The sequence below is a fragment of the Zonotrichia albicollis genome, chromosome 1 (genome assembly GCF_047830755.1).
Source record: "Zonotrichia albicollis isolate bZonAlb1 chromosome 1, bZonAlb1.hap1, whole genome shotgun sequence".
Taxonomy (NCBI): domain Eukaryota; kingdom Metazoa; phylum Chordata; class Aves; order Passeriformes; family Passerellidae; genus Zonotrichia; species Zonotrichia albicollis.
In genome coordinates, this window is record NC_133819.1 from 85,478,575 (window position 1) to 85,496,583 (window position 18,009).

At 36.8% G+C, this 18,009-nt stretch overlaps 1 protein-coding gene across 7 annotated transcripts in view; it reads right to left on the reverse strand.

Moving 5' to 3' along the window:
- The window catches only part of COBL (cordon-bleu WH2 repeat protein), a 157,901-nt gene that overhangs the window by 58,686 nt on the left and 81,206 nt on the right, over window positions 1–18,009 (reverse strand). For all 7 annotated transcript variants that reach the window (XM_074546285.1, XM_026791774.2, XM_026791773.2 and 4 more), the window contains one exon: window positions 14,539–14,733. In XM_074546285.1, the coding sequence (XP_074402386.1) occupies window positions 14,539–14,733 (195 nt within the window). The remainder of the gene's footprint in view (window positions 1–14,538; window positions 14,734–18,009) is intronic.

Here is an 18,009-nt window from a genome sequence, read left to right on the forward strand (position 1 = left end):
AGACTCCCAAGCTACTGCCAACTTGAGTTTAAGTCCACAAGAACAGCAAGCAACTCAAGGAACAGTATGACCATATTTCAGTCCTGACAACTATCCCTTTCTAAGAAGGGAGCTTCCTCCCGACTTTGAAACTCTGCACTGTGCTTCCTTGTGCTCTGCAGGTGTCTGTCTCACCCGATGGCTGCATCCCAGCTGTGCTCCTGTACCAGCAGCTGTACTCCCTGCCTCAGCTTCTGAGCTGCTTTGCTGCTGGAAGGGCTCAGGCACTGTGGGAAATCTGTCTTAGAACTAGAGTGCAAACTGCATCTGCCTACTGAAAAGAACCACACCATTAATATTTTAATCACATATCACACTATTTTCATCACATATCACACTATTTTGCATAATTTTGCCCATAATGCCTAATTTCAGATTATTTTTAAAAATTATATAACTTTGGTGTTAAACAGAATTTTATAACAGAATTTAATATTGATTATCAAAAATCAAGCTCTGACTGCAAAAACACCTCAGCCTTAATAAAAGATAAAAGCTTACTACTACTGGATTTTATAGAAATTTCTATGTTCTTGTGCTATTTTATTCACAAAATGAAGAAGACAAAAGGCAAGTATGTCCTTGAATACTAGGCTGTTTGGTGACAGAAAGCTAAATCAGTTAACACAAGAAAGCCAGTACAAGGTGAAGGGGCAAGCTCATTTTTCCATCTGTTTTTATAGAACACACCCTTTGTGAAATGTCACTGTCAAGGACAGTTAAAAATTAATGCCATTTTAATCCTTAAACCCTTTAACTTGTTCAGTTAAATGTGCCAGACAGGAAACTATCCATAAACAAATCTGAGATGTTGAATTACTAAGATAGCTGTGATTTCCTTCTTTGCAAAATCTCATTTCTAGCTGCAGCATTATTTCCACTCAAGGAAATCACTCTACAACACCAAATATTTTCACATGCATTGAAACATGTAGACTACACAAGTCTGCGGATGTTTGCTTTGGCAAAGAATTGAACTTCCTCTGTTTCTCAGAATACAATGTAATTTTCCTCATTTATGTCTTCATTGGGGGGGGGGGGGACCAACAAGAACCCCTCAAACACTTAAAAATCATTTTAAAACCACTAAAAAACAATATTCATTTCTCCTCTACAGAAGTTTACAAAAAGGCAAAATTGACCTCCAGATTTTAATCTCATATTTGTGCACATCTTTTTAGTTAGAACTATACAATTAACATCTTACACTCTTAATAATGTTCATTTGTTTTGTTAATTGTCAATTTCCTTGTGTAGAGATAGCCAAATTAAATTTCTAGTGCTTAGCACTAAGTCCTAGGCAATCACCTTGGCAGTCTTCTCAATTTAGAGAAAACAATATCTGATTATTTCCAGTGTTCTATCCCCTTCTATCAGCCTTCTCCTTCTGCAGGCACACTGAAAGCATGGGTAACACGGTTTAGGCAGCAAGTTCCGTGATAGTTTCTGATTCCTTTCCCATTTGATAGATCCATGTAATGGCTTGGGTTAGAAGGGACCCTTAGCAATCACCTTGTTTGTGCCATGCCTTCCCACTGCCCCCTTCAAATTCCCACTAAAGCCAAGTTCTCTCCAGCACTTATGAACACTAGCCAAAAGCCCCTGAATTTCCACAACCTACAGGCAGGAAGAGGGGGGAAGAACAAAGTGGTACCACAGTGTCAATCAGATCTATTACTAGGACTGTAGCATAACATGGCTCTACATCAAGCTATTGCCCACAAGCATTAAATTTTATTATCCAAAATTACAAATAGATTCTGCTATGAAGACTTGTTTGAGGACCCCATCATGGCACACTGGTTGGTAGCCACACCTGGAAGTGTCAGCAACATAGAGCTGAGCAGGACTCAGGGGTTGTCTACTGGGTCTCAGGAGGTGAGAAATCATATTCTCATTAAGACAGGCATACTGCAAAAAAAAAAAAAAAAAAAGAGATGCCTACTTCTCCAAGTGACCTATGGCAACTTTAAAGAGGATGGTGGCAGACTCTTTTCAGTGGTGCCTTGTGACAGGATGAGGAGCAATGGCCGCAAACTGAAACACACAAAGTTGCACCTTAACATGAGGAAGAACTTTACCTTGAGAGTGGCAGAGCATTAGAACTGCTTGTCCAGGGAGGTTGTGGAGCCTTCCTGTCTGGGGCAAAACCCCTGTGCATGCATTCCTGTGTAACCTGCTCTAGGGGATCCTGCCTTGGCAGAGGGGTCAGACTGGATGATCTCCAGCTGTCCCTTCCATCCCTAAGAATTCCATGATTCTGTGTAAAATAGCTTGAAATAGCAGAGAACTTTTTTTTTTTTTTTTAAATTATTATACCTATGATGTTTTCTCTTATTTTCTTATTTGGCTAAACAATGACTATATTATTAAGCCATAGAATTAAACCTGATTGACACAGCACATACTTTGTTAATTTTTCAATTTTTACCTTTTTAATTTAGGATCTGTGTAAGGTGGAATTAGAAACAAAGTCTGAAAAGTGATGCAAACCCAGTTTCTAAATTAAGCACAGTGCTAGGGTCATTTTTCATCGCTCATTGAATGCCAACTCTTCAGAAGTCTCGCTGCTCAAAATGATCTTTGTCTATTAAGTTCCCCTAAATACCGTGCCTAACAAAGCCTCATAATTACTTGACACATACTTTCTTCTTTAATGAGAGTTAAAGCTTACGATGACATCAGCCTGTTCTATTTGTCTGAGACTTGCAAGCCAGATGAAGTTTACTTACTGAGCATTGCAACCCTGCCAAAATTCAGGGCTGCATAGAACAGTATGTTCCGGCCCCAATGTCTTGCCAGTTTTCAATGAAATGCTTGACAGAGACCACATGTGGAGGTCAATCGATGCAATCATGATCTCACCAGATGGTAAGCTGTGGTATCATTCCCAAGGCAGGTAGTATAGTTTGTTCAGAAACAGTTGGCAACTCAACCATGAACTCACAGCCAGAAGCAACTGGATTATTGCAAAAGATCAAGAATGCTATTGATGCTGGAAAAAAGACTATTCCAGGAATTCTCCTTGCACATAATTCAAGGATTCAACTCTCAAGACATATGTTTTCTTGAAAAAAAATGGAAGTACTCCTGCCAAACAAATCTTGCATTTTTGCATGATTATAATGTTATGTATGTTAAATTGTAATGTAAAGACACTGTAAGCTTACTTTGCTTGTGTTCTTGCATATATATTAAACATCACCAGGTAACTCCAACTGTGATGTCAATTCAGAGGTTACAGGTACACACGTGAGAATGCAAGACTATAGTACTTTTCAAAAAACAGGAAAGTAGACCATGGAGGAACCTTGCAAATTTTTATAATTACATTCTCCAATCCCTCTAAAATAACAGCCTATCCAAGTCAAATTGGGAAGCACTCAGCACTTCACAAAGTCCAGCCTTCAGTTAAAGCAGGTAAGCAATTTAAGTCACCACTGAACTGACACTGCTTCGATTTCCTGGACAAAGTTGCAAAACACCTATTTCTGAAACTGCAAAAAACCCCCACACAGTGGATTCCTCTTACAATGTAAAAATGCATAATTTTAAAGTAGACCTCAAAATTTTAACTTCTTCTGGTGCAAAACCTGCTAATTGACTGTGAACATTACCTGAGTAAAGATTTTCTCAAAGGGTTGTTGCAAAATGAGTCTTATCTCCAACTGCACTTCTGAGAGGCTGTACCTTCTCATTAACACAAAAACCTCTACTGAAATTCTGAACTAGTTCCTAGTTCTTACTGGCCAAACTTGAGGAAAAAATATAATCAGATGTAGTTAATTGCTTCTAGACTGAGAAAGCTTAGACTCCTTTTAAATAATTCATCACACTGTGACACCTTACTCTATTTCAAATTACAGAAAAAAAGAGTTTAAAGAAAAGGAGGGACAAAAAAGCTAATGGAAAATAAGTTGGCTGTCTAAAAAAAGAGTTGCCATTTTATTAAAATGCTTTCTGCCACTCTCTTTTTTTTAATGAGACACATGCTGTTAGTGAATAAATGTGCAGTAACATGAAGTTGAACATTAGGACCAATAAAGAGGATGGGTAGCAATTTGGACTGAAACAACAGAATTTCTTTAGAGGTATACAGAGGAAAATTCTGTAATACATTATTAAAATACAACATACCTTTAACTGATACTCTTTGGAGATGCTGAGAAAGCAGTCACTACACTGCATGTGTCATTTAAGCTGTAGTTTTTAATAACTATGTTAAAAGAATAAATGTGTTTAAGTGCGCATACACCAGAATTAATTTTTGGAACTGTTTCTATCATAAAAAGAAGTACAAATTACTCCCTTTCTGTAGCAGCTTTTTTTAGCCTTCCTAAATTTTATGCTTTACATGACAGCAAGATAAGCCTTCAGCCATCATTGCACTTTACTCTTTTCTTTTAATTTAAGCCTGCATCATTTATCCAAGCCAAAGTGCAGCTGTTAGATAAATTAAGCCTCCAAACTGCACAGCAAACATTATCTGGTGTGCTGTCAGCTGGCTTCATCTTTGCTATCTGATTACTGTTTTGTAAAACATTAAAAAGTCTGGATACTTCTCATTCAGATAACTGAATGTCATGTTTAAAGCTCTTTAAAAAATGAACAAAACACCTTCAAATTGGAAATGAATTGTTGAGGTTTAATTTCTTAGTCATGTACCATGGTATAGGGCATTTTAAAGACCACAGCCTTTTTTACTGCTCACTCTTGTTTCTTGGTTCTGTACACCTTGATAATGGTCTGTACACTAGGACAGCACCAGCCAGGTTCAGCTCCAGTGGAAATATGAAATTCATAAAACCTTTCAGGTTTATGATTGCTTACAGAGACAATTGTTTCTATAAAACCTAATGTGTCTCATCTCATCACAAAATTTTATGTCTGTGAAGGGCAACAATTTGTACATGGCTTTTTTTGACAAGGCCATTAAGTGAAAGTCATTAAGAAAAGCTCCACCCTTATATACTCTTAAATATATTACCAAAAGTGGACAGATGGAGGGAGCACCCAAAGAGATTGACTTTCTATCTCCTTAAGGGTAGAAATATCATCATTTTCTAAGTAAAACAATAGCCCCGTCACTGCACAAGACAGAAATGTCTCAACAGTTCCTTGCTCAGAGACCTGCAACCTAGAGAGTATATCTCACACGCACCTGGATCAGATACTGATTTGAAATGCAAAGGGATCACATCCTTCATGCTGCTTTTTACTTTGTCAGTGAAAGGCACATGTCTTGTAGAGTCCACTGGACATCACCCATACAGCTCCCAGTCACCTGTAATATGAGCTGTACAAGAACATCCCAGAATTTTGAGGAGCAGCCCAAGGGGCCTGCAAATACGACCCTCAGAGTCCTGTGGGGCTCTGATCCTGCTGTCACACTACCAAGTCATAAAACACATACCAGGCAAGTTGCTTTAGGGTTCATGGTGCAAAATTCTTATTGGTCCTATGATTTACTGACAAAACTTCCAGCTCCATTCTGCAAATGCAGCTTTGTACTTAAAAACAAAGACTGATGACTGGGAATAGCAATCAGAGGCAGCTGTTTCTGTTTTTAATGAGAAACATGTTTTTCTGGTCATCAAATTACCACTGATAAGAAGACCTAGTGAAGTCATTTTGTATGCTGCCAGTGACTTTTCTGGAGTGATATCAGATTATATGAGACAATCATTTGGGTATGACTCTCTTCAGTATTCTCCAAAAATAGCTGCATGTGTTAGATCAAGGGTTCTGCACATGCTTCTCTGTTAGACTGTGGCAGGTATCTACAGGATAGCAAAAGAAGAGGAAAGGTATGTTTAATACTACCTTCTCCCAAACACTTTTGTTGCCACCAAAAAACTTCATTTTATGGACTCCCTGATGTGATTTATCTTTCAAAATTCATAATGAATTTGTCATTCTTGCAGCATTTGTCCAGTCTCCTCTTAAGCCCATGTAAACTTTTAGTATCCATAACAACCTTGGTGCATCAAGTCAATGAAGACCCATGTGCTTTGACTTTGGGAGTTTGCCTGTTTCCTATTAGCTCCAAATGCTCTTACAACGGCTGGCTGAAAAGACAAATCTTTATCCATAGTCTTCAGTGATTTTTTCAAGATGAAGGATCATGGTTTATTTAAGTTGCACCATTGACCCTGTACTAAACTACCCCACAACTTTGATCACCCTTGATGTTTTTCCATGAGTCTCACCCTATTTTGTAATATCCTTCTGAAGCAAGGAGAACACTGTTGTAATATTTAAGATGGCATAAAACAGCTCATAATGTAGAGGTGTAATAAACCAATATTTTTTACCCATTTTTCCTCTCCTAAAATGCTAATCCTAATTTGATTTCCTTTTTTGATTGCCATTGAGCTTGGAGATGACTTTTTAAGAATAAGAATCTAATCTGATCCTAAGATATTCCTAATCAGATACTGCCAGCAGAGAGATCAGTATCTTACAAGGTCTTAGGAAAAATTAAGAGTGGTCTTTTCTCATGTATACCACTTCACCCTTCCCCACACTGAATATAACTACTTCCATCTGCAAGTGCTCCCAGTGCACAGTCTCATAAGGTCTTCTAACTGTTGCTCTTTGTACTCAGTCTTGGTCCTTGCTGTCCAGATAATCCAAGTGGGAGCAACAAAATTTCTCAGTGTTTTCTTTTTCAATGTTTTCAATCATTTCTTAATATGATTGACATGGATGGTCAAATACTCCAAGGCTTCTGCAACATTGCACCACTAGATAAGCAGATCCCTTAGTCCTAACCTGCAATCTCTCTCTTCTTTTCTTTTGTGTCTGTTGTTTAAGAGTTAGATGACCTTATTTATTATAGAACTGAGACTTGGTTCCCTTATGAAATTCTTGATGAGGGAACTTGGAAGCTTTGTGGAAACCCAGACAGACTGTATCAACCAGATTACATCCATCTGCTTGCTGAATGCATCAAGATCACTCTAAGGAAAAAAACCCTGTAGAGTAGCGTTTCTATTTTACTAAAGCTACATTTACCCCGTTCACTATCTTTATAAAGATGCCAACTGGTTAAATTCTCTATTATATTTTCAGTAATTTTGTCAGCATATAAACCCCCTAAGGAGGCTTGGTTTTTGATTTTTTTTTGTGTGTTTTTTTTGTGGGTTTTTTTATTTCTCTTACACTTTCCAAACAGCAATTATATCTTTCACCTATTTTTTCTGAACTTCTTCATGCCAGAATGTGGCCTTGGCAGCATTTAGCAGTATTATTCAGTAATTTTTTTTTCTCTATTTCTTTGCTTTTCATAGTGGAGACTTACTACAGACCAGTTATTTTATACAATCTTTCCTACATCAAATAGCAGTATAGTCTCTGGTGCATGATCTTGAGAATATTTCACACACCTACTGCTCAGACAAAGGAACTACAATGTACTCCTCAGACAAAGAACTGAAGTGCACTCCTTATCTCTGTTATTGGACAAGCTTGATTGTCATTATCTGTCTGTGCCAGACCACTTAACCTGTGAAAAATGTCAAGCAAGTTTAACTGTTTTACCATCCCAGACTAACAGGCTAAAGACTCTGGCTAAAGTGTACAACAAAATAAATTATTTCGATATGGTTCTGTGAACAGAGGCAAAAGACCCCATGATATCCACAAATTCTCAACATCTACAGGAATGCATAAATGAAATAAATTAGCTTCTAACTAAAATTTCAGGCAGAATGACTGGAAGAAAAGCACAAAAAAAAAAAAAAACTAAAAGCCTAATGGAAAATTTTTACCATGCAGTATTTACAGCCTTGTACATCCAAAATAAGCAACTGCTACATGAATTTGATGTGAAACACAGAAACAAATAAAAACAAATATTATCTCCATTCTTAATTGGTTTATCAATAATTATTTGTTAATCTGAATTAACAGAGACACATAGCTACTCTTTGACCTTATCAAAACATTGCCCCATGTCAATCACATAAGACGTCCTCAGCCTCTTACTCTTAATTTGGCATCATACAGCAGTAAAAAGTGCACTCCAGCACCCTATATCCAAACTCTAATACAAAAAACTAGCTTCCTTTTCTAAGGCATACATAACTTGGGCATTTGAACAGTGTTCCCGAGAAAGAGCATCTTTATTAAAGATTCAATATCTCTGCCTCATCAGAAAAATGCTGTTGAGAGATATCACATACTGCCTGAGAATTCTAACAAGTCTGCCACAAAGACTGGAGAAGATCACACCTAACACTCATGACATCCTCAGTTAATGAACAAAGGCAAAGACACTTCTAAAAATAACATGCAGTATTCACATTTCAGGCCTCTGTGCACAAAAAGAAAATTTAAATCAGAACAATTAAAAAGGCATATAAATTCAGTCATTAACTAACTTTAAATCAATATTTTAAACAAATTAAAAAGTCAGTCAAGTGTTCTTCCTCCTTGTTCTGAATAAATCCTGCTTTCATGTTTTCAGGGAACTTATAAAAACCTGAGAAGTGACCTAGAAGATACAATAGGTTGTAGAAATAAAAGACACATTTTGAAAAACAGCTTTTTCCTACAGCAAAATCTGATTCATTGCATCCTTCCTCAGAATGTGAAAAAATGTATCTGTTATTCTCAAAGGAGACTTCTGGATGCTCCACAGAAAAAAAAAAAACAAAACCCACAAAGCAAAATGAAAATACATTCACAGAACACTTAAGGGAGAAAGGAAATGTGTCATAAGAAAAAGGTTGAGAAGACCTCACCCAGAAGACCTTTGAGTCAAGAGAAACCTCCCTTCCTCTCTAAAAGATGATAAAAAAAGCATGCATTCATATCTTGTTGACTTCTAGTAGACATTTCTGGTTTAGGTGTAACCTATGAAAGGGAGATAAGTAATCTGAAGCCATCCACCCTTTTGTTGGATTCTGGGCTTCTTATTAAAACAGAATACATCTGTCACATATCCCCCACAAACTACCCATTATCTTATACAGAAGAAGTCAAATAAAGTATGTGGTAGAAGAGAAGAAAATACCTATAGCTTAAATATATCCTGCTGCAATAAGTACAAAAACAAACCCCTCCAAGTATGACTGCAATACTTTCTGTTAAAAATAGGATCTACCAACCAGGTAAATCTAAACTAATTTGAAACTGTTCCTCTTGGGACACAGAACTCTGATCAGAGTGAAATTTAGACAATAATAAATTGCAGCAGATGCACAAAAGAAGTAGATGAAAAGAAGCTGGTATAAGTACTGTGCTTCTATAGGTGACATTAATTAAGTGGGTTTTAGACAGCTGGCTACAATAAATCTCAGTTCTGTAAGAAGCCATGGTAGATGCTCTCATTCAGCTGTGACTCTTCTGTCCCACAACTGCAGAGACTGTTGTTATCATGCTTCTCTTAAAAAAGTCAAATCTCATAGTTCAAGAAAATTTATGAGGAAAAAAGCTGCCATCCAGACAAACACAGGTTCTTCCTAAAGACTTGGCTGTTTCTCAGAGGGAAAGCCAACTGCAGTAGTATTATTATTTCAAATATCAGATTTATTAGAACTACCCAGGGACAAGGCAGATTCAGGACTCACAGGACACACAGACAGAGAGCTCTACTGGTGGCATCCATACTGACACAGATGTACATGGCAAGAACTTACTCTACACTGTTCTACAGGATGCTTTGTGCTCATGGCTTTAAGGCTTAATTTGCAGCCACAGGGAAATATGTCATTTGGAAAACCTGAGGAGAACAACAGTAACAGTGTGATTTCATATCAATCAAGATTATCCCTGCAGCCAGCTAACCACAAATCTGTGGCATTAAGATTATACAGAAGCAAGGTGGATGAGTGGTCATCACTTTGTGCAAAAATGCATGAAAGATGACTGTGCAAAAAAACCTGCTGTGCTTGGGGGACATTACTGGAAAAAATTCTTGCTTTGCTCAGATTTTTGTATTAACAACCTCAATTTAAATTCCTTTGGTGACAGAAGGTGGCACATTGGAAAATAGTATGATATTAAAATCACAGTGGCCAGATACTGAGTTGCTGAGCAACCAGACGTAGCTTCTGACATCTTAAAAGTTCAGAAAACATCAAGCTCCAGAATCAACTTCCTAATTATGGACAGCTGAACTAACAATTTCTAAAAATCTTGGCCACCATTTAAAAATACATCTTAATTCTAAGGAAGATTATGAGTCACACTTCCAAGAAGCTTCCAAGTCCATACCTGTAGCATACACACATACAAAAGGGGAATTAAAAAACTGAAAATTCAGGGACTGATTCTAAAAATTTGCATGAGTCTACACTTTAATAACACTGAAAAAAATTAGTATGTTAATTATGACCCCAATATTAAATTATTCATACATTTCCTTTACTGCCTCTCCTTTATTTTTACTGCTTGAAGATTATTCTGTGGTTCTTGCTGGCAGAATTAATTCCAGGTATGTTTTCACTATATGCTGTGCTCATCTGCAGCGTCATTTCAAGTGTTTCAGGGGTGCCTGTAGATAGGTAAAAATTCAATGGCTTCCAGAAAGGACATTTCACTGGAGTATTTTTCCTCCTTGCTAGTATGCTCTATCTCAAAGGGAGGACCTAAGTTTTCAATCCCTGGTGTATTCTATTTCTATTGGTTTAAATATAAAAGGACAGTAAATAATACTGTAACATGAATTCTGCTGTGAGAAAAGCAACCCTACCAAAGGCATGAAAATGCTACTAAAATGGACAGGATGCCTAAGCCAGGGTCCTGCCACCTCTACAACACTCCTGTCAATGACTGCCAGCAGAATCATCACTCTTTCAAGTGCAATATGCACTGGCAGCATACTTTGCAGGAGGCTGCTATGTCCAGCATAGAGGGAGATGGAGATGAGCACCCTATGTGGTGGTCAGTAAAAGCGACCATCAATGAAGATGGCAGAAACATAGCAATTACTGAAAATATCTTCTACATAAGCAAGACATTTGGCAAATTTTTAGTGTATCTTATTTTCTCCAGGAAAGATAAGAAAATCTCATTTACATTTTTTCATATTATAATAATTTTCTTAAAGTCAAACTTCTCATTTAGGCATGGAATTGGTTTATTTTAACTATGGACAATGGGAAAGAAAACTGCCAGAAATTATGAGAGTGGCTGTGGCTCTCTTTTGTCTCTCTTGCCTTTTTGTTCAGGTGAGTAAGACTCTTCAATGAGTCCGTTATAATTGGTGAGAAAATATCAGCTTTGATCAAATACTGGGTCCAAGCATTCTGCTCTAAAATATGGTCTTGACCAATAATTCAGTGTCAACAACCATCCTCAGCAATCCAACATTGAGATCTAAACGGAGAAGAGAGGAATGTAAAAAGCAGGGCAAAACCCACCGTATACTATACATTAGTTTGTCAATAGCTACATATAGGAAACAACACAAATAAATCTGAAATAAATATATCTGAAAAATTTGTTGGTTTTTAATACAACCTTCTAAAAGTGCAGCTTAAGAAAGGAGAGGACCTCCTTGCTTCATAAGTATCAAACCTCCTGGATTTTGTCCTGGAATTGTTATATACCCTAGCATTTTGAAGATTACTTTTTCACGTGACTTCTCATTATTCTAAATAGCATCATTTGGAAGATGTTTAAGAAAAACAGGGGTGAAGTCTCCAGGGAAGAAATCTGTAGACTCCTTTCTTTGACTCTGCAAACTCCTATGCAAACTACTTAGTGCATGTTCAACACACTCTGAACAGACATTAATATTTTCTAGGGTAGATTTAAAATAGTTACAGTGGGAACACTACCTTTAAATAGATATGGAAAACTAATGTTGTTTCACTAAAAAGTAAATAAATTTACTGCAGGGACCTTATCCACAAGGAGATAAATTACCCTAAGCCCTACAGGAACAAAAGCTGTAGGACAGTAAAATTATATTGCAATAAGTCCAATATGCAGAAAAATGAGTGGAGAAAATCTAAATGTACATCATAAACTAAAACACCCCAGTCTTCATACACATGGAAATTTTTGTTTGGGACCACTAAGCAGGGAGATGAGATATATATAACTCTAAAGAATTATTTATACCTGGAACATAACAATGGGTTAAAAATAACAGGCTTATTGGTTTGGAAAGTTAAAGGTGTTCATAACAGCTACAGTACTTTATTTCCTACACAATTTTATGGAACCAGACAGATAAAAAAGAAAAAATCTTCTGAAAGTTCAGAATATCACCTTTTCATTTTCTATTAATGTGCTAGCTTCACTGGAAACAAACATGCTCCCCTCTTGCAGGATCTTCCTGTTAGTAACAGTTGCACATAAATAAAGTTTTCTAAACAAACATCTTATCTTTTTATGGAAGGAAGTCCATTAATAAGGAATTGACGTCCTTCCTTAAAAAAAAGATCAGTGCTAATTCTTTCCCATAAACTAAAGAAATAAACTTACACCCTGAGATTTTTTACTCTATTTTCACAGCAAACTGGCTTGTCTGCACGTAGATAAAATGGAACTATTTGGGTTGTCTTATAAACAATATCTCCGTTGCTACTTTGCCCCGTAATACTGAATAATGAATTTCTTCCCTCAGTTTTTCATTGCTTTATGGAACTTGTGCCTTATTTCTGTTCTACTCCATTCATGTTAAAAGTATATGGCAGCCTTTGAGCAACTTTCAGCCTGGGAGCTTCAGAAACACACCATAACTTTCTAACATTTTCACCTAGGCCATTATTTCCAGAAAGATGTCCTTTACTTAACAAATGCAGCCAAATACACTCTTGCACCACTACTGTGGTCTTCACTGACTTTGTCAGCTACAAAGGACATTTCTTTTGCCCAAAATGAACTCTGTTATGGAAAATCCTCTGACATAACCTTCATCTTCTTCCCTTCTTCTCATAACTTTTCCTTCAGACTAAGAGAATTTGAAGTTGATACTGTACTGTATACTACTTGCAAAAAATAAACCACAGACTTTTCTACCCTTGGTTTCAGAAAATCAGCATTTTAACTTATTTAACCTAATGCTGAAAATAGAAATGTTAGTATGTTTAAGGAGAGTTTAGATTTGCAGTGTAATTGTACATCCCAATTTAGAATCTCAATGCCATACTGCAAGGAGATCAGCCAAAGAGAATGGCAGAATAATGTAGTCTGCCATTATCCTGCTAGTATAAACTCAGGAGTCAGAATGCCACAGTATTTTTGTATGAAAAGATGTATTTACCTTAAACACATTAACTCTGGAGGAGGCAAGAAACCTCATAAAAATATTTACACAGGAATTTCAAAATTACTATGTAAATATTTCAAATTCAAATTCAAAATGTTGCTAGAAAAATGCTGTTATTTCTCTTCAGCTGTATCTATAAATACGTGCTACTTCAAGGCATCTATCCCAATTTTGAAAGATGAAACACTATTATGTTCCAGCAATCACACTTAGATAACCTAAGAATGGGAAAATAAAAAACCACAATCCTTGACCTAGAGTGTGCATCAACGTTTTTACAGACTGCTTCACTTGAGAAGGTGTTTAACATATGCCTTAAAGCAGATAATTAAGAGAGTGAGACTGAGGCTCCTTTCCTATTTCCTCTGTAGTGAAGTCAAAGATTCCTTTCTGACTCCATTTTGTACTAGAACAGTTTGCTTTCCAAAGATCAGTGTGCTGTAGAGGTGACAGGCCCTGAGCAGGTAAGAGCACATTACACAGCTTTGGTGATATTGGTTCCTTGCACTATTCTTTGGCATCCGTATATAACTTTACATGCTGATTTTTACAGTTTACATTTAGACTACAATTTAGACTACTATTAGTTGCTGGTGAAACTAGAGGACTTGTGCAGGTTTAGTAACACACACCTGAGTGTCACTATAAAAGCAAGAGCAATTTCTTCTTCCCTTACCTCTATTCTTTTCAAAGACTTAGGTTCTCAGAACCCCCATTTCTGTTTAATTTTCAATAATGTACTGCGGAACAGTGACCTTTTATAAAAACAAAACCAGAGCACTGCTTTAAAAGGTCACACAGTCACTCAGAAAAGAGAGTAGATATCTGGTATCCCATGGCAGCACTGGAAACAGGTGATAGCTTGACAAGTATCTGGACAGAACCGTATGCTGAAGGTTTTTGTCACTCGTTAGAACTTTCACCTGTTCTCCAGGACTGCGCCAGAGTCAGTAAGGATACCTTATACAATTTCCAGCTTTTCTGCCTTACTTTTTTGTTATCCTCCTTCTCTTAGCATGTTGCTTCACAGAGTTTTTCTGATTTAGAATGATTATTGACAGGGCAGAAAGCTCGGGGCAGTCTCAAGAGAGCTCAGTAAATGTGTACAAAACACTAAGACCTTTGATAATTTTATCTTGTAAGATGGCAGTTTTGGTCAGCTGTAGCTAACAGCCGACCAAAATATCTGTGAATGGCTTTAGGACTGCTGAAGGGATGGATGGTACCCAGCACAGCAAACAAAGGAGTCCATCCAGCAGTGTCACTGTTACCTGTGCTGCTGTCCTCTCTTGTCCCCTCACCTCCGCGTTCGGCAATACCGGTGTTGCAACTGGTGGAGGAGGTGCTCTGCGCTTTTTCACTTCTGGGTTTGCTGTCATGCCAGAGATGTTACCAAGGGACAGTGATGAACCCAGGCTACTGGAACGAGAATTCACCGAAGGGGAATTTGGTGCTGTGGAAAAACCCTGTAAATGGATTAACATCTTGGATTAACATCACTCTTTAAAAACAATGGGAAAGAAAGAAGAAAAACAAGACACATCTGGTTACCGTTTAAACAATGATATGAATAATCATGTATGTTCCTCTGCCAAACCTGCTGAATTGCAAACTCTAACTTTTGGAAACTTCCAAAGGTCAACTGGAACAAAGCTTACAGGCAGTATTAATAAGACAGGAGGCACGATAAGCACCTACTGCGGTTTAACAGTAGTATTGATGGGAACACTGCTGCTGCTTGCTATTTAAAATTTAAAGCTCACATCAAGACTCATAATTACAGTTATCCAAATGCATTTGCAGTTGCATTTAAATTACAAGTGTTACACATTTCTGGAAGCAAGATTTACTCTTAAATGAGAATACTGTATTAATAAAATGCTGTCAGTGTCTCAGGCTTGTCTATTTTGTTATCAATCTCCCTGATTCACCTGAGTCTTCTCCATAGATTTACATACGAGAAATTCTGCTGCCATTAAACTATTTCCAATTTATATGCACAATCATGCATAATCACTTACAACTTACTGAAAACAACCATTTAACTTGGTGAAAAGAAGTCCTACTGACAGACACCACTCTGGATTCTAACAGGCCCAGAGGAAAGGAGAAACAGAAAATTCAGAATTTCCTTACTGTTAAAAATTACTTTAGTTCTCATTGAAAACTTAATAAAATCATTGGAAAAAGTTTAATGGATTTCAGAATCTTAATACATTTTTATATTAATATGCAAACAGAAACATATGCAGTCACATAGTAGCAAATTAACAAATACAAAAGATTAGAACTAGGATTCCTTCAAAATGTGCATTTTAACTTTAGTCTTTACGCTTAAATTCAATTTAAGCATATTTTTTTCCTTTGCTAATAAAAATCTTGCAAAAAGATTTTTTTTCCCCCTCAAAATGAGTCACCTTCTCCTTTTTTTAATTAAGAGAACCTTTTATATTAAACTGAAGATTTTACTTTTTAATTAAGTTATTTGACTGTAACTTCTTCCCAGAAATATCTTCTGTGGAATCACCACTGATACCACCTCACCATGACCTGGAGCTGAATAGCTCTTCTGGAAACATAGGCTGATGAGCGTGGTTGATAATGCTGTTCTTATCACAACAGAACATGCTACCACAATTTCAAAACTCTCCCAATCAAGGACATATAGCACTCTGGTGGAATTTTGTCCAAAACCACAGAATACATACTGGCAGGAAACTTAAAGGCCACCCCAAATGCCATTACTTTCAAAAAAAGAAAGATAATTTCTTTCCATAAGTGCCAAGTGCAAGCTTAGGTAAAAAATGAAAAACACAGGGCAGCAAGATGAAAAACATAATCACTTAGTTTTGGGACCACTGAGGAAGCACTGATAAAGCATAAAGAGCTAAAAAAAAAGAGCAATGCAAAAATATGTATAATACTGGCTCCTTTACTTCCTGGGAAAGTTCCATGTTCCATAGATTCCTGTGAAAGCAACTGAGATGCAAAGAGATTCGTGCCTTATCCTGCATTTACTGTGTGTGTGATGTGAATAACTGACCTAGATGCTTTTGTTAACTTTTATGTTGCACGCTGCACAGTACACTTCATCTTGGACTACTGTATTTAGCACAAGTGGAGTATGATACCAGTCTTCTCTGACTGAAAGCAGTGTTTGCTGCATCTTTTTTATCACTAATTTCTCTGAATTGAGTGGCATCAATAGCATCTTTACCCTTCTAGGAAAGAAAGAAAAAAAGGTTGAAGTACAATGTATTGTTTAAAAGATTAGGTATAAACTAATAGAGAAGTAGTCTTGTCTTGGCCCTGTACCTTGGGCAGTGCAAAAAATAATGATCACATCTGTAAGCTCAAAGTTTTAAGTCATAATCAGTGCATATTGTACAAGATCCTATAAAATAAAGTTTGTTTACTCCTACAGAAACAACAGGTTCATGGAAGGAAATAGAGTCTCCCCTTTTCACACATCTACAAAACAATTGAACAAAACAATTTCAAAGTGGGTTCAAAGTGCAGGTATGCTTTGACTCTATTAATTCTTTAGCCTTCTAGATAAAAGGGTGGAGAAATTTTAGACAAAGATGTATGAAAATAATTAAAAAAACCCCAATACCTCCCTCTTAGCACTAAAAATACTGAGTGCTAGTAAGATGATAGGCTGTAACCAGTTTAAAATGAATATTCAATCTTCTTTCAAGATCTTGTGGCTGAGGAGCTATCAGAATCCTTTTCCAAGTTACAGGTCATTGGGAAGGAATACAGTGATGAACAACTATACAGGTTAGAGATGCTTTGTCCTGTTTTTAAGCTTGGATTTCCTAACAGAAGATACAGGGGGAAAAAAGGTAATACTTCCATGAAACTCTAAGTACTTTTTATTAAAAACACTTGAATGATAGAAAAAAACCCCAACCTTGCAAGTTCATCTATTTTTTCTTTTCCAAGTCCAACCTTTACATCAAGCCCATTATTCCATTACTGAGCATTTCAAGAACACTCATGTAAATACCCTTGCCCTAAAACAAAAACTTGCCACAGCTTCCAGGGGAATGGAATGAGGACAGTTTAGAACTAGTCTGGAAAGCCCTCTCATGCTCAAACAAGAGCTTTGCCTAACTGGAGTCAGACCTTCAAATTCTCCCATGTGTGTAGTCATTTTCATTAGCTTTAAGAGAAAAAACAAAACCCTGGACACAAAACACTGACAAAAGTGATTATGGTATGACTTGTCCTTTGTTGTAAAATTAATACCAAGAGACAACACCTAACCCAGCTTTTATATTTTACCTTGGGTTAGATGCAATGCAGTTCCTTTCCAAATCACAGGATTTTGGAGATTTGTTTTTCAGGCAGTTTAGCAAGGCAAAGGCAACTATTAAGAGCATACAACATTAATCAAGCAAAATTTCAGGGACATGATATCTACATGCCAAATACCCTAACCATCTCTCATTTCTTGTTTTTCTAATTTGTTATCAAAGGACCAATTGAATTTCTCAAATTACAGCAGCGTAAGTGAGGAAAGCCAAGCTCAGGAATTGAGGCCAATGTTGCTGGCTAAAAAAAAGTCAGCCCTTATCCTCCATTTCATTTGACAAACAGGTTAGCACAAATACTCTGCTTAGATTCCAAATCAGTTCACAGAATCCATGTGCTTCATAAGGGGAAAAAAAAAAAAGGAAAAAAGAAAAAAAATCAATTATTAAGAGAAAAGTCATGGAAACTAATTATATAAAGAG